We start from the raw sequence: 27,444 nt of genomic DNA, 5'->3' as shown, positions 1-27,444 counted from the left end.
TTGGAATATGGGCCCCTTTGCCCACCTAGGCTGCAAAAAAGTGTCACACATGTGGTATCGCCGTATTCAGGAGAAGTTGGGGAATGTGTTTTGGGGTGTCATTTTACATATACCCTTGCTGGGTGAGAGAAATATCTTGGCAAAAGACAACTTTTCCCATTTTTTTATACAAAGTTGGCATTTGACCAAGATATTTCTCTCACCCAGCATGGGTATATGTAAAATGACACCCCAAAACACATTCCCCAACTTCTCCTGAGTACGGCGATACCAGATGTGTGACACTTTTTTGCAGCCTAGATGCGCAAAGGTGCCCTAATTCCTTTTAGGAGGGCATTTTTAGACATTTGGATACCAGACTTCTTCTCACGCTTTGGGGCCCCTAGAATGCCAGGGCAGTATAAATACCCCACATGTGACCCCATTTTGGAAAGAAGACACCCCAAGGTATTCAATGAGGGGCATGGCGAGTTCATAGAAATTTTTTTTTTTTTGGCACAAGTTAGAGGAAATTGATATTTTTAATTTTTTTCTCACAAAGTCTCCCGTTCCGCTAACTTGGGACAAAAATTTCAATCTTTCATGGACTCAATATGGCCCTCACGGAATACCTGGGGGTGTCTTCTTTCCGAAATGGGGTCACATGTGGGGTATTTATACTGCCCTGGCATTCTAGGGGCCCTAAAGCGTGAGAAGAAGTCTGGAATATAAATGTCTAAAAAATCTTACGCATTTGGTTTCCGTGAGGGGTATGGTGAGTTCATGTGAGATTTTATTTTTTGACACAAGTTAGTGGAATATGAGACTTTGTAAGAAAAAAAAATAAAAATTCCGCTAACTTGGGCCAAAAAAATGTCTGAATGGAGCCTTACAGAGGGTGATCAATGACAGGGGGAGTGATCAATGACAGGGGTGGTGATCAATGACAGGGGTGGTGATCAGGGAGTCTATATGGGGTGATCACCACAGTCATTGATCATGCCCTTGTAAGGCTTCATTCAGACGTCCGGATGCGTTTTGCGGATCGGATCCATCTATCAGTGCATCCGTAAAAATCATGCGGACATCTGAATGGAGCTTTACAGGGGGTTGATCAATGACAGGGGTGTAATCAATGACAGGTGGGTGATCAGGGAGTCTATATGGGGTGATAACCACAGTCATTGATCATGCCCCTGTAAGGCTTCATTCAGACGTCCGGATGCGTTTTGCGGATCGGATCCATCTATCAGTGCATCCGTAAAAATCATGCGGACATCTGAATGGAGCTTTACAGGGGGTTGATCAATGACAGGGGTGTAATCAATGACAGGGGGGTGATCAGGGAGTCTATATGGGGTGATCACCAGAGTCATTGATCATGCCCCTGTAAGGCTTCATTCAGACGTCCGGATGCGTTTTGCGGATCGGATCCATCTATCAGTGGATCCGTAAAAATCATGCGGACATCTGAATGGAGCTTTACAGGGGGGTGATCAGGGAGTCTATATGGGGTGATCACCACAGTCATTGATCATGCCCCTGTAAGGCTTCATTCAGACGTCCGGATGCGTTTTGCGGATCCGATCCATCTATCAGTGCATCCGTAAAAATCATGCGGACATCTGAATGGAGCTTTACAGGGGGGTAATCAATGACAGGGGGGTGATCACCACAGTCATTGATCATGCCCCTGTAAGGCTTCATTCAGACGTCCGGATGCGTTTTGCGGATCGGATCCATCTATCAGTGCATCCGTAAAAATCATGCGGACATCTGAATGGAGCTTTACAGGGGGGTGATCAGGGAGTCTATATGGGGTGATCACCACAGTCATTGATCATGCCCCTGTAAGGCTTCATTCAGACGTCCGGATGCGTTTTGCGGATCCGATCCATCTATCAGTGGATCCGTAAAAATCATGCGGACATCTGAATGGAGCTTTACAGGGGGGTGATCAGGGAGTCTATATGGGGTGATCACCACAGTCATTGATCATGCCCCTGTAAGGCTTCATTCAGACGTCCGGATGCGTTTTGCGGATCCGATCCATCTATCAGTGCATCCGTAAAAATCATGCGGACATCTGAATGGAGCTTTACAGGGGGGTAATCAATGACAGGGGGGTGATCAGGGAGTCTATATGGGGTGATCACCACAGTCATTGATCATGCCCCTGTAAGGCTTCATTCAGACGTCCGGATGCGTTTTGCGGATCCGATCCATCTATCAGTGCATCCGTAAAAATCATGCGGACATCTGAATGGAGCTTTACAGGGGGGTAATCAATGACAGGGGGGTAATCAATGACAGGGGGGTGATCAGGGAGTCTATATGGGGTGATCACCACAGTCATTGATCACGCCCCTGTAAGGCTTCATTCAGACGTCCGGATGCGTTTTGCGGATCCGATCCATCTATCAGTGGATCCGTAAAAATCATGCGGACATCTGAATGGAGCTTTACAGGGGGTTGATCAATGACAGGGGGGTAATCAATGACAGGGGGGTGATCAGGGAGTCTATATGGGGTGATCAGGGGTGATCAGGGGCTAATAAGGGGTTAATAAGTGACGGGGGGGGGGGGTGTAGTGTAGTGTAGTGGTGCTTGGTGCTACTTTACTGAGCTACCTGTGTCCTCTGGTGGTCGATCCAAACAAAGGGGACCACCAGAGGACCAGGTAGCAGGTATATTAGACGCTGTTATCAAAACAGCGTCTAATATACCTGTTAGGGGTTTAAAAAAACACATCTCCAGCCTGCCAGCGAACGATCGCCGCTGGCAGGCTGGAGATCATCTCTCTTACCTTCCGTTCCTGTGAGCGCGCGCGCCTGTGTGCGCGCGTTCACAGGAAATCTCGGCCATCGCGAGATGACGCATATATGCGTGACTCTGCGCAGGGCTGCCACCTCCGGAACGCGATCCTGCGTTAGGCGGTCCGGAGGTGGTTAAAGGCTATGTTCACCTTTGGGGGGAATTTTTTTCATTATTGCATTATGAGCTAGAAATAATTTTTTTAATTGGTCTTTATTTCAAATATGGAGCCCTTTTTTCTGTACAGGGCTGAGATTCTCTAATAGAGGGATCTGAATTTGTTTTGATGTTCACCAGGGCCAAAAACGCTGTTTTATCCATATCTAAATTAGGGCTTGAAAGTGCCCAGGGTCGGAGTTCGGGTTTGTCTTCTTCTCACATAACCCCTCCCCAGCCTGTTGCTTGGCCCGCCCTGTAAGCCTCTTGCATCATCCAGTGTACTGGACGAGATCCCACGAGTGCGCAGTTCACCGGCGGCTCAGGCATGTGCACTGTGATGACCATTGTGGGCAGCAGCATTGTTCCATGCAGTGCGCATGCGCAGAGAGGATCTCGTCCAGTACACTGGATGACTTAAGAGGCTTACAGGCGGGCCAAGCAACAGGCTGGGGAGGAGTTATGTGAGAAGGCAGAGCGGCCTGGGCACATAAAGCCCGAACACCGCCCCTGGGCACTTGCAAGCCCCATTTACATATGAATAAAACAGCGATTTTGCATCTGTTGAACTTCAGAACAACACAACAAAGGTACCATTTGACTCATGTACAGTTATGCTACAGCGCTATGTAAGCGGTCTATAATGTCAAATTCTGGTGACAGACTTCCTTTAAACACTCATTAAAGCTCATTCCTTATCTTACTAATAAGGATTTAGCTTAAAAAAATGTTTATGATCTCTTAGTAGTTTAGAGATGAGGGTTATTAGATGACCGGCAGAAAGTGAAAATGAAAGTATGGTTCACACAGCTAGAAAAAGAGTTAACGCTTTGTGACAGAATGGCTCAATATTTTTTAAAAAGGCCAACTGAAAATATGATTTTTAGCCCAAAATGAGTAAAATGAACTCTAACCTCTTCCCGACATATGACGTAATAGTACGTCATGGAGGCAAGTGACTTGCTGCATTTTGATGTACTATAACGTCATGGTGATTGGGCGGGCACCGTAGAGGTGCGCGGCAGATCACTGAAGGGACCTGACAGTCCCTGATAACTGGGCCCCTGCTGTATCTGCTGGCATCGCTGCAAAAGCCGATGCCGGCGGATTAACCCCTTCTATAACGCGGTATAGAAGGTGCATGCGGCGTGTGAGGGAGCCCATCGGGTCCACGCACTGCTGTGGCGGGGACCCGATGGGTGACAAGGCTGCCCGATGCCATGCACAGGCTGCCCAATGCCTTGCACGGCATCAGGACCTGCATTCTACGGGGGCAGAGGAGATCCAGCCCCAGGCCCGGTCTCCTAGGCAACCTGTAAGTGTATTACTCAATGAAATACACTAACAGGCAATGCATTACAATACAGATGTATTATAATGCATTGCCGAGGGGATCAGACCCCCAAAATTTGAAGTCTCAGAGTGGGACAGATATAAAGTTTTAAAAAAAGCAAAAAAAGTGTTTTTAATTATAAAAAATTAAGTTTCAAGTAAAAAAAAGAAAAAAAAAACCTTTTCCCCTGATTTTATAATAAAAAATAGAAAAAAAAAAGGAAAAAACACACATATTAGGTATCACCGCTCCCGTAACGACCGGCTCTATAAATATATCACATGATCCACCCCGTCCGATAAACACCATAAAGAAATAAAACTAAAAACTTTAAAAAAAAAAGCCATTTTTGTCACCTTACATAACGAAAAGTGCAACACCAAGTGATCAAAAAGGCGTATGTCCCCCGAAATGGAACAAATAAAACCGTAACCTCATCCTGCAAAAAATGAGCCCCCTACATAAGAAAATCATTTAAAAAATAAAAAAGCTATAGCTCTCAGAGCATGGAGACACTAAAACATCATTTTTTTGTTTCAAAAATGCTATTATTGTCTTAAAGTAAAATAAATTTAAAAAGTATACATATTAGGTATTTCCGCATCCGTAACAACCTGCTCTATAAAAATATCACATGACCTAACCCCTCAGGTGAACACAGTAAAAAATAAAAATAAAAACAGTGCCAAAAAAGCAATTTTTTGTCACCTTACATCAGAAACATTGCAACACCAAGTGATCAAAAAGGCGTATGCCCCCCAAAATAGTACCAATCAAACCGTCACCTTATCCTGCAAAAAATTAGACCCTACCTAAGACAATCGGTCAAAAAATAAAAAAAACTAGGACTCTCAGACAATGAAGACCCTAAAATACACTTTTTTGCTTCAAAACTGCTATTGTAGTTTTAAAGTGAAATAAAAAAAAATTGACATATTAGGTATCACCGCGTCCGTAACAACCTGCTCTATAAAAATAATACATGATCTAACCTGTCAGATCAACGTTGTAAAAAAAAAAAAAAAAACTGTGCCAAAACAGCCATTTTTTGGTTACCTTGCCTCACAAAAATGTAATATAGAGCAATTAAAAATCATATGTACCCCAAAATAGTACCAATAAAACTGGCACCTTTATCCTGTAGTTTCCAAAATAGGGTCACTTTTGGGGAGTTTCTACTGTAAGGGTGCATCAGGGGGGCTTCAAATAATACATGGCATCTAAAAACCAGTCCAGCAAAATCTGCCTTCTAAAAACCATACGGAGCTCCTTTTCTTTTGCGCCCTGCCGTGGGCCCTTACATCAGTTTACGACCACATGTGGGGTGTTTATGTAAACTGCAGAATCAAAGTAATAAATATTGAGTTTTGTTTGGCTGTTAACCCTTGATGTGTTAAAGAAAAAAAATGGATTAAAATGGAAAATCTGCCAAAAAAGTGAAATTTATAAATTTCATCCCCATATTCTTTTAATTCTTGTGGAACACCTAAAGGGTTAACAACGTTTGTAAAATCAGTTTTGAGTAACTTAAGGGGTTTAGTTTCTACAATGGGGTCATTTATGGGGGGTTTCCGCTATGTAAGCCCCACAAAGGGACTTCAGACCTGAACTGGTCTTAAAAAGTGGGTTTTGGAAATTTTCTTAAAAATTTTAAGAATTGCTTCTAAAATTCTAAGCCTTCTAACGTCCTAAAAAAATAAAATGACATTTGCAAAATGATGCTAACATATAGTAGACATATTAGGAATGTTAAGTAATAAATATTTAATGAGGTATCACTTTCTGATCTAAAAGTAGAGAAATTTAAATTTTGAAAATTTCTAATTTTTCTAAAATTTTGGTCAATTTGGGATTTTTTCATAAATTAAGGTGAAATATATTGACTCAAATTTATGATTGTCATAAAGTACAATGTGTCACGAGAAAACATTCTCCAAATGACTTGGATAATTAAAAGCGTTCCAAAGTTATCACATAAAGTGACACATGTCAGATTTGCAAAAAATGGCCTGGGCAGAAGAGCGAAAACTGGCCCGGTGTAGAAGTGGTCAAACTGCCTCCGAAGGTATACATAGCCTTTAAGTATAACATTTGTAACACAGCATGCTCTGAATGTAAATTACCAAGGAAGAGTCCTGCAGTGAAGCGACGTGCACTGGCCTCAGCTTCTGTGCGCTGCAGGCACCAGATACCACCGGACTCTTCTTTGGTCATTGACATTCAGTGCATGTAGTGTTATAACTTGTTTGTGCCTAAGGCTACAATGGAGACATTTGACAAAAGCATGTCAAGAACACGAAACCCCACTGACACGCTTGTAGTTTTGTGTACAAAAAAAGCTAATCATATAGTACATAGCAATCTTTTTCTTACGCCTCTTTCACACGACCATATGGCTTTTTCAGTGTTTTGCGGTCCGTTTTAAATGGATCCGTTTTTTGTTTCAGTAGTGTTTCCGTTTTTCCGCTTGGTTTTCATTTTTTGAGGATCGGAAACGGAAGCATGGCATATAAAGTATACAGTAATTACATAGAAAAATTGGGCTGGCCATAACATTTTCAATAGATGGTTTCGCAAAAACGGAACGGATACGGAAGACATACGATGCATTCCATATGCATTCGTTTTTTTTTGCGGACCCATTGACTTGAATGAAGCCATGGAACGTGATTTGCGGGCAATAATAGGACATGTTCTATCTTGGAACGGAAAAATGGGAATACGGAAACGGAATGCATACGAAGTACATTCCGTTTTTTTTGCGATACCATTGAAATTAATGGTTCCGTATATGGACCCTATATGGAACGCAAAAAACGTTCGTGTAAATGAGGCCTTACAAAGCTAGAACCAGCCCTGTATCTAACATATCTAACATGGAACCAGAGATCTCCCCATTCATTGCTCCAATTGCTCTGCTAGATTTATTTCAAGCTGGCAGCCCATGGGGTGTGTCCTTTCCACTGCAGCTCTCGCCCTATCACAACTATAAGGGGTGTCCTTTCTGCTGCAATTCTCTCCCCGTAACTGTCAGTTTCTTACAGTAGATAGAGCTGGAGGCAGTTGAAAGATAGAACTGAGCATGTGCGACCACCTCAGCGATGTTACTGAAAAAAAAATAACATACAGCAGGTGGTGCTGCACAAATCTTGAGTAATTGTTATTTTACAAAAAAAAATTATTACATGTGATTACACAAGTATTCAGATCCAGGTGCTGGTTTGAAAAATTTAGCATATTTTTGTGTGACAACCCCTTTAAGTAAATGACTTACCTGAGAACTCTGACATTTCTTCCATTAGAACTTAAGGCAGTATTACTGCCATAGACGTCAGTAAAGATTCTGCCTGTGATTGTGATCATAGAACCTGAAAAATGAAAAAAAAAAAAGGGTCGAGATGAACTACAAAATCCAGTCCACGTTACCCTATAGTAATTGGTCGCCTGGTTTAGAAAACTTATTTTTGAATGCCCTATTAGGACATTTCAAGTATATAGCATCTGATTTAGTAGCCACAAATGTAGGAAACTGTGTAATGCTTTATTTCCCCAGTGGTGGCGCTGCAGGGAAATGTAATACTTTGGGTACTTTCACACTAGCGGCGGGGTGAACAGCCTGTCGGATCCGTCCTGCCGCTAGTGTGAAAGTACCCTTTCAGGAGATGAAAGAAACTAGTCTTTGTTGCCCATAGCAACCAAATCTCAGCACAGCAGTCATGTCTTATTCTTGTGTTGGGATTGGTTGCTATGGATTTTTCTTTTAGACCTTTTTTTTAGACATTTGTCCCTTTGTCTCTGATTTCCCTACAGATTCTAGCTGGTTTGGAAACCTTGTAATCAGCTTACTGATGACAAAACCTTCAAAGAAACAAAAAAGATTGACTAAAGTGGACAATCCCTTTAAAGAGGACCTTTCACCAGAATAAAACATCCAAACTAACTATTCAGACATGGAGAGCGGCGCCCAGGGATCCCCCTGCACTTACTGTTATACCTGGGCGCCGCTCCGTTCTCCCGGTATAGCCTCCGGTATCTTCATAGTTAGGCTCCACCCAGGAGAACCTGATGGCGTCTTTCTCCCATGCTGTAGCGCTGGCCAATTGCAGCGCTCAGCTCATAGCCTGAGAGGTTTTTTTTTCTCTCAGGCTATGAGCTGAGCGCTGCGATTGGCCAGCGCTACAGCATGGGAGAATGAGACGCCGTCAGGTTCCCCTGGGTGGAGCCTAACTATGAAGATACCGGAGGCTATACCGGGAGAACGGAGCGGCGCCCAGGTATAACAGTAAGTGCAGGGGGATCCCTGGGCGCCGCTCTACATGTCTGTATAGTTAGTTTAGATGTTTTATTCTGGTGAAAGGTCCTCTAAGTCAGAAGGTGAACTCCTACAAATAATATTAGAAATGATATACAGTGATCCCTCAAGACACAATGGCCTCAGGATACAATATTTTCAACATACAATGGTCTTTTCTTGTACATCGTAAGTTGAAACCAGACTCAACGTACAATATCTCAGACCCAGATCCAACCAATCAAGGCCACTTCTCTACTGAAATAGCTGGGTTACTTGCAGCTATTCCTGACTGTTAGGCCTCATGCACACGGCTGTTGTGCGTCCGTTCCGTGCATTGGGGAAGTCTGTGCGGCTGCTGGGAGATCGAGACCCAATCAATTTGAATGGGTCTGTGATCCGTCCGCACCACAAAATAATAGAACAAGTTCTATTTTTTTGCGGTGCGGAGGCACGGACAGAAACACCACGGCAGCACTCTGTGTGCTTCCGTGTGGTTCCGATCCGTGCTTCCGTTCCGCAACTCCGTGATTGCGGACCGCATCCGTGATGCGGAATGCACATGGACCGGTGCCCGTTCCATGCCCGTTGCAGATTCGCTTTATGAGGTACGTGTGCATGAGGCCTTATACAATGGTCCTCCTGGAACCAATTAATATTGTAACTTGAGGGACCACTGTAGTCATTAAGCAGATTTGAACCATACCAAGTACAGTCTAAGGGCTCATACACAACGAACATGTGACGGCCGTTCTGTGCATTGGGGTCCCCAATGCACGGGCAACATCCGTGCGGCTGCCGCAGATGGATCCAGACCCATTCAACTTGAATGGGTCCGTGATCCGTCCGTTCCGCAAAAGAGTAGTGCAATCACTACTTTTTTGAGGTGCGAAGGCACGGCCAGAAACACCACGGAATCACTCCATAGTGCTTCCATGGGGTTCCGCTGTGTGCTTCCGCACCGCATCTCCCGGATGGCGGGAATGGATCCGTTATGCGGCCGGTGCCCGTGAATTGCGGACCCACTGTATGCGGGCCTTAATACGACTACGGCCGGCACAGCCCTAAAGAGGCTTTTTTTTCTTGAACAGGACAAAAAGAACTAGTATGTTGTTTGCGCAGCGTAAATTCAGAATTTTACAGGAGCAAAATTAACCATTTGTGACACTTGAGCCTTGTTTACATTGAGTTGTTTTTTTTAACATATGTTGATTTAAAAAAAAAAACAGGAGTGCCTCCTAAATTATGTAAAATGCAAATATTTGACCATTTGAAAAGTCAGCTTAAATAATTTTTGAAGTAATAAATACCTGGAGTTCCAGACACTGGGGCGATACTGTTAATCCGTGGGGTGTTGTACATTCGTGGCTGAAATGATATATACATATAAACATAAATGATATATACATATAAAAATTGCCACAAAGCTAAATAACACTTCAGTACAATGCCTACACAATACTGCCACTCAATAGCTTAATAAAGCCTCTGTATAATAACTTCATATATGCAAAAAATACTACCATACGGTGCCTAAATAACACTACCATATATCACCGCCATAATGCTGCCATTCACTTCCCAAATAAATCATTCACTGAGTCTAAATAATGCAGCCATATAATGCTTAAACGCTATGTACGTCTTCGGGGCCATTTTTTTGTGAATGCATTTTACTCGGTTAACTTTCTAGCTGTGTAAATAGTACTTTCACTTTGCACTAGTCATCTAATAACCCTATCTCTAAATTAAGATAAGAAGTAAGATAAGAGTTGAGGTATAATGAGTGTATATAAGATCAGAGACAAGCTAAGCTGTCAGCTGAGCTGCCTTATGGGACAGAGTGAAAGTTCAGAGAGAAAACAAAGGCTGCACAGAGACAGGGGTTCAACTTTTTTAATAAAGACCAATTGAAAAAAATGAAATAAAACCAATTGAAATGTTTAGCTCAAAATGAGTACAATGCAATTATAAAAAAAAATATGCCCCCAAAGGTGTTCATACCCTTTACATAGTGAAATGGTTAGTGGTCAAATCTTTGGTGGTCTACTACTGCATTGAAGGTGTAACGGATCCGCTTCCGTTAATGGACGCTTCCTAGCTTGCGCCGAGGACCACAAGCACCGCACTGGACACCACAAGCACCGCAGACTCCACAACCGCCGTAGCTTAACTGGAGCCGCGCCGTCTTCCTTCCACCCTGAATGAACCTCCAGCATTCTGGACCGTGTGGGAAAGATCTCTCCTCCAGGGAATATGCAGAGCATAGCAATCCCCAGCGTGATGCAGCAATTACCTCCAATAACGAGACGAGGCTGCGTTTTGAAGGGTTAGAAAAACATGAACTGAACCGAACGGAACTCTTTATTCAGGGCTACCCGCCCGTATTTATGCAGGTCCCCACAATGCATCATGGTTTCCTCCTCTCTGCCCTGGAGACACCCAAAGAGCAATTCAATTATCTCTCAGGACAAAGGGAAATCACGAATACACATGTGGGAACAATAGGGCAGGAATTACCACCCAAATGTACAAAATCCTCCCTTCTGTCTGGGATATAATTATGGATTAACATAACTATCACAGACAGTAAAAATACAGTTTTTAAACATACACTGTAACTTTAAAACCATACATTCCATCTCCATAAAAATTACATATTTAAACTCAGCATACATCAAACAGAAACACTTCCAAAAATCACACAAATCCCTCCAGCGGATCAAAAGTTTAGTGGAAGTCCTTTATGACCGACCGCAAGCACAATTTCCAGCCCAAAACAGTTCCATAGATTTGGGCTGTGCGGTCGGTCAATTTCATGCAGAAAAACGACTAAGTCCCATCTTCGAACGGGACTTAGTCTCTGCAGCTGAAAGTTCAGTATGGAAGAAGGTAAGGGTCAGCGGCGTTCGTGTATCTGCGCATCCGATTCCAGCTCCACAGAATCCCCAGCATACACTGCTGACCGCGTTCGGTCCCACCAACAGTCCAGACATGCGGCACAGTTCTGTCACACTGTTCCTGAAGGGCAACATGTCCCGGGGCCATAGTCGTAGGGCAGGAGGCTAGCCATAAGTCCTCTACAATGCTCAGTGGCAAATGGCAGTTTGTCACAGAAGGAATTAGTGGTAGTCTCTTGTGGTCCAGAAGGTTTCCATGCTCCACTCCTAGGTTTCTCTAGGAAGTACAAATTCTCGGGCACCTCCCAGGAAAAGAAGATCTTGGGAACGGGCCAGTCATCCATCCCTAAAACCAAGCCTCAGTCAGACAGACACCTCTGCTCCCCTCCACTGAGTCAGCAAGAAAAGCTGAAAGCTTTCAGCTCTGAAGCTGGCTAAGTTGCGGATGCAGCTCTGATTTATAATACATAATCAGTACAACATAAGTCATACAATGAAACATATACTATCAAATTGGTTATACCAAATACATAAAAAAGGCAAAAAAAATGTGGTTGTGGTGACTGTAATGCTATTAATACATCCGACGTTCATTTTTTGTTGTCTAAGAAAACAATAGTTGCAGTCTTCAGATGCACAATAGCGAGGATGAGGATTAGATGCTTGAGAATAAGAACAGAGCGTCTGGGAGTGAGCTCTGCCCGGTCTGCAGGATACAGACTAACACGTTACTAAGCTCTGCTGCACAGGTTACACCACTCATCATGTGTTCAGACGAGGCTTGGTGTCTCCAACCTGTCTGGAGCAGAAAAAACTTTACCACTATATACACTGCTTAAAAAAATAAAGGGAACACTTAAACAACACAATGTAATTCCAAGTCAATCACACTTCTGTGAAATCAAACTGTCCACTTAGGAAGCAACACTAAGTGACAATCAATTTCACATGCTGTTGTGCAAATGGGATAGACAACAGGTGGAAATTATTGGCAATTAACAAGACACCCCCAATAAAGGAGTGGTTCTGCAGGTGGTAACCACAGACCACTTCTCAGTTCCTATGCTTCCTGGCTGATGTTTTGGTCACTTTTAAATGCTGCCGGTGCTTTCACTCTAGTGGTAGCATGAGACGGAGTCTACAACCCACACAAGTGGCTCAGGTAGTGCAGCTTATCCAGGATGGCACATCAATGCGAGCTGTGGCAAGAAGGTTTGCTGTGTCTGTCAGCGTAGTGTCCAGAGCATTGAGGCGCTACCAGGAGACAGGCCACTACATCAGGAGACGTGGAGGAGGCCGTAGGAGGGCAACAACCCAGCAGCAGGACCGCTACCTCCGCCTTTGTGCAAGGAGGAACAGGAGGAGCACTGCCAGAGCCCTGCAAAATGACCTCCAGCAGGCCACAAATGTGCATGGGTCTGCTCGAACGGTCAGAAACAGACTCCATGAGGGTGATATGAGGGCCCGACGTCCACAGGTGGGGGTTGTGCTTACAGCCCAACACCGTGCAGGACGTTTGGCATTTGCCAGAGAACACCAAGATTGGCAAATTCGCCACTGGCGCCCTGTGCTCTTCACAGATGAAAGCAGGTTCACACTGAGCACATGTGACAGACGTGACAGAGTCTTGAGACGCCGTGGAGAACGTTCTGCTGCCTGCAACATCCTCCAGCATGACCGGTTTGGCATTGGGTCAGTAATGGTGTGGGGTGGCATTTCTTTGGAGGGCCGCACAGCCCTCCATGTGCTCGCTCGAGGTAGCCTGACTGCCATTAGGTACCGAGATGAGATCCTCAGACCCCTTGTGAGACCATATGCTGGTGCGGTTGGCCCTGGGTTCCTCCTAATGCAAGACAATGCTAGACCTCATGTGGCTGGAGTGTATCATCAGTTCCTGCAAGACGAAGGCATTGATGCTATGGACTGGCCCACTTGTTCCACAGACCTGAATCCAATTGAGCACATCTGGGACATCATGTCTCGCTCTATCCACCAACGTCACGTTGCACCACAGACTGTCCAGGAGTTGGCAGATGTTTTAGTCCAGGTCTGGGAGGAGATCCCTCAGGAGACCGTCCGCCACCGCATCAGGAGCATGCACAGGCGTTGTAGGGAGGTCATACAGGCACGTGGAGGCCACACACACTACTGAGCCTCATTTTGACTTGTTTTAAGGACATTACATCAAAGTTGGATCAGCCTGTAGTGTGTTTTTCCACTTTAATTTTGAGTGTGACTCCAAATCCAGACCTCCATGGGTTGAAAAATTTGATTTCCATTTTTTTTATTTTTGTGTGATTTTGTTGTCAGCACATTCAACTATGTAAAGAACAAAGTATTTCAGAAGACTATTTAATTAATTCAGATCTAGGATGAGTTATTTTTGTGTTCCCTTTATTTTTTTGAGCAGTGTATATAGAACATAGGTCATGTCATATTTTCATCAGCATGGTATACGTAGCTCCTGCCCTAAAAGAGACTACAAACAGTGAAGTCTCCGGCACTAATGCAGAAAGGATGGGATGCAATTTCTCCATCTTTGGTTCTCCTACATGTAATGGGTACAACCCTGTGTCATCGGAGACCAATTATACAATCCTTATGGGGGGCCATGTAGTACTGTCCTAAAAGAGGGGACACTCACGGTGAACAGCTATTTCACCCACAGACTTACGTGGAACTACCTACACCCCTACATTAGGCAGGGCAGAAAGTGGTTGGTGGTAAAATGAGATCAGCTGCTGGCAGGGCCTAGTTAAAGGTGGCGGGCGATATGAATGGCACCTGACTCCTGATTTCTACCATACATAGGAGAGGTGGCCATGCATGTTTGTGGCCCTTCCGCTCAAGTCTATGGAATTTATGAGGACAAATGATACTGCAATTCCCTTCAACTCAAACATCGGTGGCCAACGCTGAACCTTCTTCCTGGATGGATAGGATCAATGTGTTTTTTTGAGGAAGGGGTCCCAGTCATATAAATAGTGACTGCTAGGGGAATAGCTAGAAAATATTGGGCCATCGCTACACCTATCTGCCCCTGTTACCAAGCCGAAAATAAGCATCATAGTTGTAGGTCCCTGGCTACCTACCTAAAAGGGGAATGGCCTGCATGGACTCCAAAGCTGGGTGAGTTTTTAACAACTGGATCAGATGAACTGGGTGATGGTACCCAAAGTACTAAAGGTCCCAAACCCACCCTATAAACCGGCTTTGGCTGCAGGTGTAAATGAGGACGTACTGGCCAGCGATACCAATTAGTGTTGAGCGCGAATATTCTAATTGCGAATTGTGATCGCGAATATCGGCAATTCGAGAAATCGCGAAGATTTAGAATATAGTGCTATATCTTCATAATCGCGAATATTCTAGTTTTTTTTTTTTATCAGTACCCATGTGATCCCTCCCTGCTTCGAGCTTGTGGGCCAATGAGAAGGCTGCAGTATCTTTGTCAGAGCTTAGCAACATCCCTAGCAACCAATAGGAAAGTTGCCTACCCCTTACTATATAAGAACCTCCCCAGCAGCCAGTTTCTGCTGCTTTTTGCAGTTCTGAGAGAGAGAGAGCAGTGACATTGCTGTGCTCTGTGCTTTCATCTGTATCCTATTCCTTATCCAATTACATTAGATAGTTAGTTAGCTTATATATATATAATACAGATAGTTAGTGGGAGATAGTCAGTGTAGGTTAGATAGTGATATAGTGTAGCTGATAGGTTCCAGTGCAGGGTGTTAGGTAGTGTGATAGGGATTACTGTTTCTCTGCTGTCCATACATACATGCTACAGACATAGTGCTGTGATGTCACAACAATACTTAGTGCACCAACCAGTAATATCTACTCAGACCTGATAAAATGTGACGTTGCATGTATTGCGCCAAAAAATACAATGCAATACGTGCATATTACATCAAGAAAATAATGACTGGAGATCGCAAATTTATGGCGAATATTCAGCCAAAAGTTTGCAAAATATCGCAAGAACGAATATTGCCTGTGCTGTTCATCACTAATACCGATACAATAGGTCCTAACAGTGAAACCCACCAACAATCAGCCAATATTCAGGGAAAATGTGTCCTAAGTGTTGCTCAAACTGGACCCCTTTAAGGAGTTGCTGAATAGAGAATAGAGGGCTAGCGCTGTGTCATTAACAGTATATGTGTAAACGGACTCCATATTGGAGAAATATTAGGAACAAATTACGTGTACATACATTGAACATACACCACCAGTAATAGTAGTATGCATAGCAGTTGGTGCTGATCGCAGGAACGCCGTCTACAGTCACTTTCACCATGTAAGAACCTTCCGGCATGGGTCTGCAACACAGGAAAATGTCAGTTTCATTTTATATTTCAGTTCTTTAAACACCACGAATATTAAAGGAAACCTGCCAGAAAAGCATCTATAAAGCTATAGAAGGCGTCAGCGTAGACCGGCTGTCTAGACCTGCTCCAGATTTATCACAGAGGCTCAGGCGGGTGAGAAAGGTGATGCAGGGACAGACACTTTTATCTAACTCTGTACCAACTAATGGTTGAGACAGAATTTTACCCCAGAATTGTGGGGCAATTTTGGCACAAAATGTTGCATCTTGGTCCATGCCTTTTCCAAAGAGCCATGGCCTTCCTGCCAAGCCCTGTCCCCTTTATGAACAAGACGGAAAATTTAGGTAGACAGATTCTAGGCACGGTCACTTTAGTAAATCTGGGCCGTTATGTAGACTTAAAGGAAATGTGACCTATTGTTTAAAGCATGTTTTTTGTTTAAAGAATGGTCTATGTCATTTTCCATGTCAGTATCTATATTTGAACAAAAAAACATAGAATCCTGCAGTTTTCTCCCTGGCCACCAAGCCTAATAATAAGCGTCACTTTTAGATCTGTACAGATAGCTTTACCGCAGTTATCTCCTTATCTGTCATTCTGATCCTGCCTGTAATGATATCACCTCTGTGTATAGATAAGACAGGATACTCCATTCACAATAGGTGATTGCCGAAGCTGATCTATTCTTCCCTTGTACAATGTCCTCCACACAGGTCACAGAGCACGCCTAGAAAACTCTACTATAGAAGTCAATGAGTTCCCTTCCTGACCACTGTGTCTATGGACCATCGGGTTGTTGTAAAGCAATGCTTTCTAAATGTTTTTAAGAAGAGCTCAGGCAAGATGGCCGCCCCATAATCACGTTCAGAAAATAGAAAAAAAATCTATAATCAGAAAATAAATTCAGATTAGAAAAAAGGAAATGTGCTGCTATCTGTGTTTAACTTGCAGATCAAATTTTGGTGGCTCATTTCCTTTAAATCCACACATATACATTACATACAGTAGTGCAGCCTCAGGCTTTGGGCATACTGTATGTCCTTGTGGAAGTATAATATTAAAAAGTGTTTTTCGCCTCTCACTTTTTATGTATTAGTTATTTTTATGTCTTCGGTATGACACGCAGTTTGTGTTACATGGTCATTATTTAGCTTATTTTAGTACCACCAAATACTGCCGGACTAGTACGAGGCCAATATCTATCCCAAAGACACCCTGCACTATGCAGCTACAAATATATTTCACAGAAGTACATTTTATAAAGCCCTACTGCTTTGCCAGGATAAGGCCTTATTCACACGTCTGTGTTTTGGTCAGTGATTTCCCTCAGTGATTGTGAGTCAAAACCAGGATTGGAGCCTCCACAGACATAAGGTCTAAACGAAAGATCTGCACCTGTTCTGTGTTTAGAGCCGCACCTGGTTTTTGCTCAAAATCACTGATGGAAATCACTGACTAAATACTGACGTGTGAATAAGGCCTAATACTGCAAATATATGCAAATCAGCCCAAAAGTGGCCGTTTCGAGGGCATATAAAAAAATCATTCATAAAAATAAAAATATCAGTCAAATCTGGGCATTTTCAGCAGGGTCGGGTGACTATCTAATGTGTATGGGGAGCTCCCGACTCTCCATCAACACATAATAGACGTCAATGCACGATCCTTTTGTTCTCCCAGGAGATAAGCTGCTGTCACATCTGTGACAGTGACTTCCTCCTCCATACCCATTGAAGACACACACAGAATAGCTCAGCTGGTTGGAATATTATTATTATTATTATTATTTATTATTAATAAAGAGCCATTCCTTCCATTGCGCTGTACATATGATAAGGGGTGCACATACATAATACAGACGATTGCACTAAGCATGAAGAAGACGAGTTACGGACTGGTACAGAAGGAGAGAGGTCCCGGCCTGCGAGGGCTTATGATCTACAAGATATTCTGGCACCACCCCCGCGGAGCTCATTATCCTCTGCCCGGAGGTATGGCCCCATCGAATGTACTTTATTATTATTTAGTATCAGATTTTCTGATGGTTGACAATACTGCTAAAATAGCACTAAAACTGTCCAGATGTCACCTCCATCCAAGGGGCCGCTCAGAGGCTACGTACCTGGTGTAGCAGGTAATCTGTGTGGCGTGACTGGCATCTTTCTCTACATCACACGGGATTGAAAGGGTTGACGAAACGAGCTGGACACTGTTCCCCAGATTGTCGTTTCCATCGCCATAGTTGAACTGATTGGCTTCTGCAAAGCCTAAAGAGCACAAGAGGAATCATCAGAAAACTAGAGAGGCAATTGTACAAATAGCAATTTACTGTGAAACACTAACTCCTTAAAGGGCATCTGTCAGCAGTTTTGTCCCTATGACTAGGAAAAACCGCCAGCCTATGTGCACTACTGAGGTCCTGGCCACCAGAGATGCCTGTGCTTTTTCCTATAGTGTGAAAGCACGGCCACCGCTGATGGATTGCAGGGTGGTCGTAACCATGAAAACGGGCAGTGTATAATGTGATGGAAAAATGGATCCAGCCAGCACAGGAGGCAATATGGATAATAACAATACATTAGTAAGTGGCTTGAATTAACTTTATATTAACATGATAAATATTCTGACTCCCATTGTTGTGATAGCGATCTATCCCTTGTAAGACCTCTATGCCTGGCCTGTATAAGCAGATATAATCACTGCAGACAATCCTCATCAGATAGCTGAACTCACCAATACCGTGTTCATACACAAGTTGCTTTATTCTGTACATCAAACAATAGGATACAGAAGAATGACTGGATCTCAGTATTATGCGGTCAAAAGATGATACTTTCTTTAGCGTACCATGAAGAATGCATGTGACCCTGTTAGCTGCATCCATGACACAGGAAGTGCTGTACTCCAGAATAAGGGTGGAGCATTGCAAAGTAAATGAGTCATAGATCTCAGGAAAGGTAACATGTAAAAACAAGTGCATTACCAAAAAAGCATATAACCAACCACAAATATATCCATAGGAAATGGTTCAAAGAATAAACTATGTAAATTCTAGTGTTGATCGAGCATGCTCGGCCTAACACCAGTTCGGCTCGAGTCTCCTTCCCGCACGTTTTTTGGCTGCTAAGCCGCCAATAAACGTGCAGGTAAGTACTGCCCTCACTGTAATACCGTAGCCATGTTGGTTACTGGCATTACAGTGATTGGCTGGTCGGAACGCGTAGACGGTGTCCGCTGCGGACAGTTAAATTATCCGCGCCATATCTCCTGTGTAAGTGTGCGCATGTACGTGTGACATACTTTCAAGCATATATATCATTTAATATCAAGAAGGCGAGCAGTAAGGGACGGGGAAGTGTCCGTGATGCTGATGGTTCACGCAGAGGCCGTGGCCCTGGGCGTGTTAAAACTGTGCCTGCTGCCAGAGCACAAGAAAAACAATCATCCACGATACCTAGCTTCATGTCCCATTTTGCAGGGCGGCGCAGGACAACACTCTTGAAGTCAGACCAGTGCGACCAGGTGGTCGGTTGGATTGCACCACCCTGTCTTCCACCAAGTACAGTCTCAGTAGCCAAGAGTCTGGTCAACAACACAATCCTCACACTGATCCGCCTTCCTCTCACCATGGAGAGTCTAGGCCAGGCATGCTCAAACTGTGGCCCTCCAGCTATTGTAAAACTACAACTCCCACAATGCCCTTCTGTAGGCTGATAGCTGTAGGCTGTTCGGGCATGCTGGGAGTTGTAGTTTTGCAACAGCTGGAGGACCGCAGGTTGAGCATGCCTAGTCTAAGCAAACAAGTGATCCCACACTCGGATATTCCGAGGAGCTCTTTTCATTGCCATTACTTGATTTGGCCCTCTCGCCAAGCATGCTTGAAGAGGGACATGAGATCTTGTGCCCTGATTCTCAACCTCTTGAGCATCCACAGTCACAAGAAGATGACGGTGGTGAACAGCATTTAATGTTTAATGAGGTGGATGATGATGAGACACAGTTGCCAATAAGTCAACCGCAATTACTGTCTCAAGAGGTTGATGAAGAGGATGAGACACAGTTGTCAATCACTGAAGTTGTGGTTAGGTCAACAAATCAGGAGGATGATCAGAGTGAGGAAGTGTAAGAGGAGTTTGTGGACGATGAGGTCACTGACCCAACCTGGCAAGCTGGAAAGCCGAGCGAGGACAGCAGTACAGAGGGAGAGGGATCTGCAGCACAGCAACAGGCTGGAAGAGGCAGTGGGGTGGCAAAAGGGAGAAGGCAGGCCACACCAAACAGGCCCGCAACTGTTCCACGGAGCACCCCCTTGCGGAAATATCCCTTGTCAAGGGGTAGGTGTTCCACAGTATGGGGCTTTTTTTGAGGAAAGTGCGGACGACAAAACAAAAGTAGTTTGCAACCTGTACCGTACCAAAATGAGCCGGGGCGTGAACACTAGCAATCTCACCACCACCAGCATGATCCGCCACATGGTATCCAAGCACCGTAATAGGAGGAACGAATGCCTGGGTCCACAATCTGTGTCTGCGGGTCACACCACTGCCTCCTCTTCCCCTATGTTACATGCTGGCCAATCCCCTGTCGAAGACGCAGGCCCGGATGCCTCCCGCCCTGCATCTGGACCTTCGCAAGCACCATCAGCGACCACATCCACTTCCCTGTCCCAGTTCAGTGTCCAAATGTCCTTACCCCAGGCATTTGAACGCAAGCACAAATACACAGCCACCCACTCACAGGCCATAGCACTAAATGCGCACCTTTCCAAATTACTGGCCCTGGAAATGCCATTTAGGTTTGTGGACACTGCGGCCTTTCGCAGCCTGATGTCGGCGGCCGTCCCATTTTACTCTGTCCCCATCCACCACTATTTTTCAAGGTGTGCCGTGCCCGCCTTACACCAACATGTGCCCCAAAACATCACACGTGCCCTGACCAACGCAGTTACTGGGAAGGTCCACTTAACCACGGACACATGGACTTAACCGCGGACACATGTATTCGGCCAGGGACGCTATATTTCCCTGATGGCACACTGGGTGAACTTTGTGGAGGCTGGGAGCGAGTCGTACCCTGGGATGGCACAGGTTCTACTGACGCCGAGGATTGCGGGCCCTACGTCGATCAGGCTTTCCACCAGCACCTACGTTAGTGGCTCCAACCCCCACTTCTCTTCCACCTCAGAATTATCCGCCTGCAGCACCAGTCAGCCGGTAGCTGGAAGCAGTGTAGCACTGCAGTGGGGAAGTGTCAACAGGCCGTGCTGAAGCTGAAATGCTTAGGGGACAAACAGCACACCGCCGCAGAGCTGAGGCATGGGATAAGAGACCAGACTGAGATGTGGCTCTCGCCACTCAACCTACAACCATGCATCGTTGTGTCTGATAATGGCCGTAACTTGGTGGAGGCTTTGGAGCTTGGCAAGCTCACACACATCCCATGCCTAGCCCACGTCTTTAACTTAGTGGTTCAGCGGTTTCTCAAAACCTACCCCAATTTGCCTGAGCTACTGGTGAAAGTGCGCCGCGTGTGTGCACATTTCCGCAAGTCATCGACAGTTTCAGCCGGTCTGTCAACACTACAGCAGTGCTTAAAATTGCCAGCTCACCGACTGTTGTGCGAGGTGAGCACGCGCTGGAACTCTACGTTCCACATGTTGGCCAGGCTTTGTGAGCAGCAGAGGGCAGTAGCGGAATACCAGCTGCAACATGGTCGTTGCCTTTCCAGTCAGCTTCCGCTATTCACAAGCGAGGAATGGGCATGGATGTCTGATCTCTGTGAGGTTTTCAGAAACTTAGAATCAACACAGATAGTGAGCGGCGATAACGCTATTATCAGCGTAACCATCCCACTTCTGTGTCTACTGAAACGCTCGCTGCTCACAATTAAGGACGGCGCTTTGCATGTGGAAATGGGGGAAGAAGACATTACACAGCGTGATAGCCAGACCACCCTCAGTTCGTATTCTCAGCGCAAATTGTACGATAAAGAGGAGGAGGAGCAGGAGACGGTTGCCTCCGCTACAGAGGGTAGTACTCATGGAAGTTAAATTCCATCTGTTCAGCGTGGATCGGCAGAAGAGGAGGAAGAGGATGAGGAGATTGAGAGTAATCCTCCTGATGACGACAGCGATGTCTGGCCAGTAATCTGTGTTGTTCATCCTTCTCGACCCCCGCTACAAAGAGAACTTCTCATTTCTCTGGTGGAGAGGACGAGCAAAACGGTGCAATACCAGAAGGTCCTTGTGGAAAAATTGCTCCAAAAATTTCCATCTGACAACGCTGGGGGCAGAGTCTGTAGTTCCTTGGGCAACGGAGGAGGGGAGACAAGGGGAACACACAGCAGTTCCAACAGAGTCAGGGCAACACTCTCCAAAGCGTGGGACAGTTTCATGATACCCCGCCAGCACCCTCACCCTGATGCACGGACTACTGTCACAAGGAGGGAAAAGTTTTGGAAGATGGTGAAGGAGTACATAGCAGACCGTGACAACGTCCTCAATGATCCCTCAGTGCCTTACAACTACTGGGTGTCAAAGCTGGACACGTGGCACGAACTGGCGCTCCACGCCTTTAGAGGTGCTGGCCTGCCCTGCCGTTTTGTCTGAGCGGGTATTTAGTGCTGCTGGTGGCAATATAACAGATAAGAGTATCCGCCTGTCAACTGAAAATGCTGACAGGTTGACTCTTATAAAAATGAACAAGACCTGGACTCCCCCTGACTTCTCAACTCCACCAGAGGAAAGCTAAGCTGATGAACATAAAGGCACTTTAAATGTGTTGTTTATAATGTACTCAATACACTGTATTCCCATGCACCCCTTCCACCACAAAAAAGGGTATATGGTTGAATCTTCCTTTTCTCATCCTCCTCCTCCTCTTCCATCATATCAACATGCTTATTCGTCACATATAACGCCCTCGCATATAATTTTTTTACAGGGTCAGGTCACCTGCAGGCCCTCGCATATCATTTTTTACAGGGTCAGCTCACTTGCAGGCCCTTGCATATAATTTTTTACAGGGTCAGCTCACCAGCAGGCCCTCACCTACAATCTTTTAGAGGGTTAGCTCACCTGCAGGCCCTCACCTACAATATTTTAGAGGGTCAGCTCACCAGCAGGCCCTCACCTACAATCTCTTAGTGGGTCAGCTCACCACCCGGCTGTCACCTACAATCTTTTTGAGGGTCAGCTCACCAGCAGGCCCTCGCGCATAATGTTTTAGATGGTCAGCTCGGCAGCAGGCCCTCGCCCATAATGTTTTAGATGGTCAGCTCGGCAGCAGGCCCTTGCCCATAATGTTTTAGATGGTCATCTCAGCAGCAGACCCTCACCCCTAATGTTTTAGATGGTCAGATCAGCAGCAGGCCCTCGCCCCTAATGTTTTAGAGGGTCACTAGCAGGCCCTTGCTCCTAATGTTTTAGAGGGTCACCAGCAGGTCATCAATCATAATTTTTCAAGGGTGTGTATGATGCCCTCCTTTATGTGTAATAAAGGGTGTATTGGAGTGCTGGTTCCTTGTAATTTTTTGCAGCCCTTTCACTTAGTGCATAGGCTTTATGAGTGTAGGAGTCCCACTAACTGAACTATTGCACCAAAATGTGAATGAGGCCCTCCATTATGTAATATACAGGTTGTATCGGAGTGCCTCTTCCTTTTAATTTTTGGCAGCACTTGCACTTTATATACAAGTAAATATACAGGAAAGAATGTTTCCTAACAATTTTTCATCTAAAATTGATTTTATCTTCGGTTTTGTGCGTATTATTGTCAGTCTGTAAAAGTGGCGTACTACTCGGACAACATCGTTCCCAGCAGCGACCTGGGAGTACAAGATGTATCATGACATCCTCCCCATGCTGTTCCCGAACCATTTCGGTGGTGTTTCCATCAATTTCTGACCTTTTCATATGAACCAGGCACACCCCCTCTTCAGAGCAGGGGGTGCCTGGTTTAATGTTTGGCTTCTCCCATTGACTTCCATTATACTCGGGTGCTCGGTAGATCCCGATGTGTTCGGCCTGAGCACCCAAGCACTTTGGTGCTCGATCAACACTAGTGAATTCCCATCTATATTAATGTAAATATACAGTTGCAAGAAAAAGTATGTGAACCCTTTGGAATGATATGGATATCTGCACAAATTGGTCATAAAATGTGATCTGATCATCTAAGTCACAACAATAGACAATCCCTGTCTGCTTAAAGTAATAACACACAAATAATTAAATGTTACCATGTTTTTATTGAACACACCATGTAAGCATTCACAGTGCAGGTGGAAAAAGTATGTGAACCCCTGGATTTAATAACTGGTTGAACCTCCTTTGGTAGCAATAACTTCAACAAAACATTTCCTGTAGTTGCAGATCAGACGTGCACAACGGTCAGGAGTAATTCTTGACCATTCCTCTTTACAGAACTGTTTCAGTTCAGCAATATTCTTGGGATGTCTGGTGTGAATCGCTTTCTTGAGGTCATGCCACAGCATCTCAATCAGGTTGAGGTCAGGACTCTGACTGGGCCACTCCAGAAGGCGTATTTTCTTCTGTTTAAGCCGTTCTGTTGCTGATTTACTTCTATGCTTTGGATCATTGGGTGTTGCAACACCCATCTTCTGTTGAGCTTCAGCTGGTGGACAGATGGCCTTAAGTTCTCCTGCAAAATGTCTTGATAAACTTGGGAATTCATTTTTCCTTCGATGATGGCAATCTGTCCAGGCCCTGACGCAGCAAAGCAGCCCCAAACCATGATGCCCCCACCACCATACTTCACAGTTGGGATGAGGTTTTGATGTTGGTGTGCTGTGCCTTTTTTTCTCCATACATAGTGTTGTGTGTTTCTTCCAAACAACTAAACTTTGGTTTCATCTGTCCACAGAATATTTTGCCAGTACCGCTGTGGAACATCCAGGTGCTCTTGTGCAAACTGTAAACGTGGAGCAATTTTTTTTTTGGACAGAAGTGGCTTCCTCTGTGGTATCCTCCAATGAAATCCATTCTTGTTTAGTGTTTTACGTATCGTAATTTTGCTAACAGGGATGTTAGCATATGCCAGAGACTTTTGTAAGTCTTTAGTTGACACTCTAGGATTCGTCTTCACCTCATTGAGCAGTCTGCGCTGTGCTCTTGCAGTCATCTTTACAGGACGGCCACTCCTAGGGAGAGTAGCAGCAGTGCTGAACTTTCTCCATTTATAGACAATTTGTCTTACCGTGGACTGATGAACAGCAAGGCTTTTGGAGATACTTTTATAACCCTTTCCATCTTTATGCAAGTCAACAATTCTTAATCGTAGGTCTTCTGAGAGCTCTTTTTTGCAAGGCATCATTCACATCAGGCAATGTTTCTAGTGAAAAGCAAACCCAGAACTGGTGTGTGTTTTTTATAGGGCAGGGCAGACTGTGATTGTCTATTGTTGTGACTTAGATGAAGATCAGATCACATTTTATGACCAATTTGTGCATAAATCCATATCATTCCAAAGTGTTCACATACTTTTTCTTGCAACTGTAACTGTGTAACAGCATAATGCTGTTTGCTGAAGTGAGACAATCCCTTTAACAGCAATGGATCAGTGCATGACATGTGGATGTTCAATCCTTCCTAGATAGATAAATAGTAGGGATGAACGAATCAACTTTGGATGAAACATCCAAAGTCAATTCGCATAAAATTTCGGTCTAATACTGTACGGAAGTTGATTCGCTCATCCCTAATAAGTAGACTTGTATAGAGGAATATTGAATTATTGCCACTGGTAAATGTGCATATTTTACTTTAGATAAAGATACTTTCAGGGAGTATACTGTAAATTATGGAAGAGTTTTTTTTTATTAAAAAAACCCTACTTGGTGTCCACCCAGTTGGACCAACACCCACCCTAAGAATGGGCCCATGGAGAACATTATATCTGTAAAATGTGGTGGGTGTGATTGGTGTATTAGACCCACCTCGTCCTGTGATTGTGATTCTCGTCGCTCCGTTCACACTGCCATCATTTGGTGTAATCTGAGTGACAACGGGTTCTCCGTCTGTAATGAAAGTCAGTGATATAAGCGCGTTTCTGGTGTACAGGCTTAGCTTATTCTACATGTTTTTCGATCTTTCTGTCTGATCTGGAGGGAATTCAACATTTTCTTTTTTTGTACTTTTTATTCTACAGATGAAATGTTCCAGAAAGGTCGGTGCATTTCTCTGTCATCGCAGTCAGGACGCTGCAGTGAAATCCTCGGACATCTGATGCGTAAATTGCTCTACGCAAGGCAGCATATTACAGCTACACTCCATAGTTATGAGGGGCACGCTCATTCCACCTCTCCCCACCACTTCCCTCTCCTCAGTGACTGACAGGCACCGGTGTATACATGTACCGCACACACATCAGCGCCATTCTTCCCATCAGGACTGCCAGTGATTGTGGTGTAAACACGGCCTTGTTGCTATTTTTTTTAAAAGCTGCTATTCTAACCTTTAAGTTATAATTTTTTTTAAAAAGGTTCTAAAGCTAATAAAATGATTAATAAAACCCCATCCCAAACTCCCTCCATTACAGTGGGATGCTCCAATTTTCCCCGCCACTGAAGCCATGACATCATATTTCTGCATGTGACCGCTGCAGCCTATAACTGGCTTCAGTATGCGGCACAAGAATACTGAGACCAGTGTTTGGCTTCAGTGGTCATGGGCAGTATAGAGGCACGTCACCACTGCAGTCATGGAAATAAAGGCTGGTGTGGAGGAAGAGAGCAGCATTGCTGGAACTGAGGGGGGTTGTAAAAATGACTATACATTTTTTATTTTTATTTTAATAGCTTTCCAAAAAAAAATTGGACGACCCCTTTAAGCTTCCCAGACACATCCAATAAATTTCAGCCAAGTATTCGATCAGCAACAGCCAAATACAAAGCTCTCTAGCAGACATGTACATTACTGTGCAGGTTTATTTCAGTAGAGGCAGGTGATAAGTGGCTGCCAGGCACATCTGACGCTGCTTATCTGCTGCAGTTATATTCAAATCCAATGTGTCTGGTTCCTCTTATATATTGGATTTTCTGATGCATATAAGATTTTCACCGTATCCTGTCGAATGAGGGATCCCCTAAAAAATGATTAATGTTTTCTACTTACATGTGATATGAATGGAGACACAGAGAAGGAGAATTACTGGCGCAAACATGGTGCCAGCAGTTGGTGCCCTTCACCAGCCGGGGCTGCGGAAACACAAAGCAAAAGGAAACAATGCAGGGTTAATTACAATTCATTATCCAAAGGCAGGTTATCCAATTTCTGACACAGCCCCCCATGTGCCGGGCCCCTCACAGGTAATATACTTGCCCTGCTCCCCGCTCGCGGTCCCCGCGCCGCCGCTGCTGCTTCTCCCTGTACGCGGATAAAAACATCCGGTGCTGGGGGAAGCAGCCAATGGCAGACGGGGACAAGCCTCCCTAGTATCGCGGGTGACACTAGGGAGGCTCGTCACCGTCTGCCATTGGGGGTTCCTCCCCCCTGACATCGGATGTTTTCATCCGTGCACAGGGAGAAGCAGCAGCGGTGCGGGGACCAGGATCGGCGCGGGGAGTGGGGTAAGTATATTACCTGTGAGGGGCCCTGTACATGGGGGGGCTGTTTGAGAAATT

The 27,444-nt window shown here is 44.7% G+C and overlaps 1 protein-coding gene across 1 annotated transcript in view; it reads right to left on the bottom strand.

Moving 5' to 3' along the window:
• The window catches only part of LOC121002377 (fibrocystin-L-like), a 171,544-nt gene extending 144,526 nt beyond the window's left edge, over positions 1-27,018 (bottom strand). Inside the window, exons 1-6 of the mRNA XM_040433840.1 lie at positions 26,936-27,018; positions 25,759-25,839; positions 17,927-18,071; positions 15,690-15,795; positions 9,884-9,941; positions 7,557-7,650 (exon numbers count right to left, since the gene is read on the bottom strand). Coding sequence (XP_040289774.1) covers positions 7,557-7,650; positions 9,884-9,941; positions 15,690-15,795; positions 17,927-18,071; positions 25,759-25,839; positions 26,936-26,984 — 533 coding nt within the window. The 5' untranslated portion in view covers positions 26,985-27,018. The remainder of the gene's footprint in view (positions 1-7,556; positions 7,651-9,883; positions 9,942-15,689; positions 15,796-17,926; positions 18,072-25,758; positions 25,840-26,935) is intronic.
• Between the last annotated feature and the right edge of the window lie 426 nt (positions 27,019-27,444).

Source organism: Bufo bufo, chromosome 5 (genome assembly GCF_905171765.1).
Source record: "Bufo bufo chromosome 5, aBufBuf1.1, whole genome shotgun sequence".
Classification (NCBI taxonomy): Eukaryota; Metazoa; Chordata; class Amphibia; order Anura; family Bufonidae; genus Bufo; species Bufo bufo.
The sequence above is the reverse complement of the archived record's forward strand: the minus strand, read 5'-3'. Positions and strand labels throughout refer to the sequence as shown.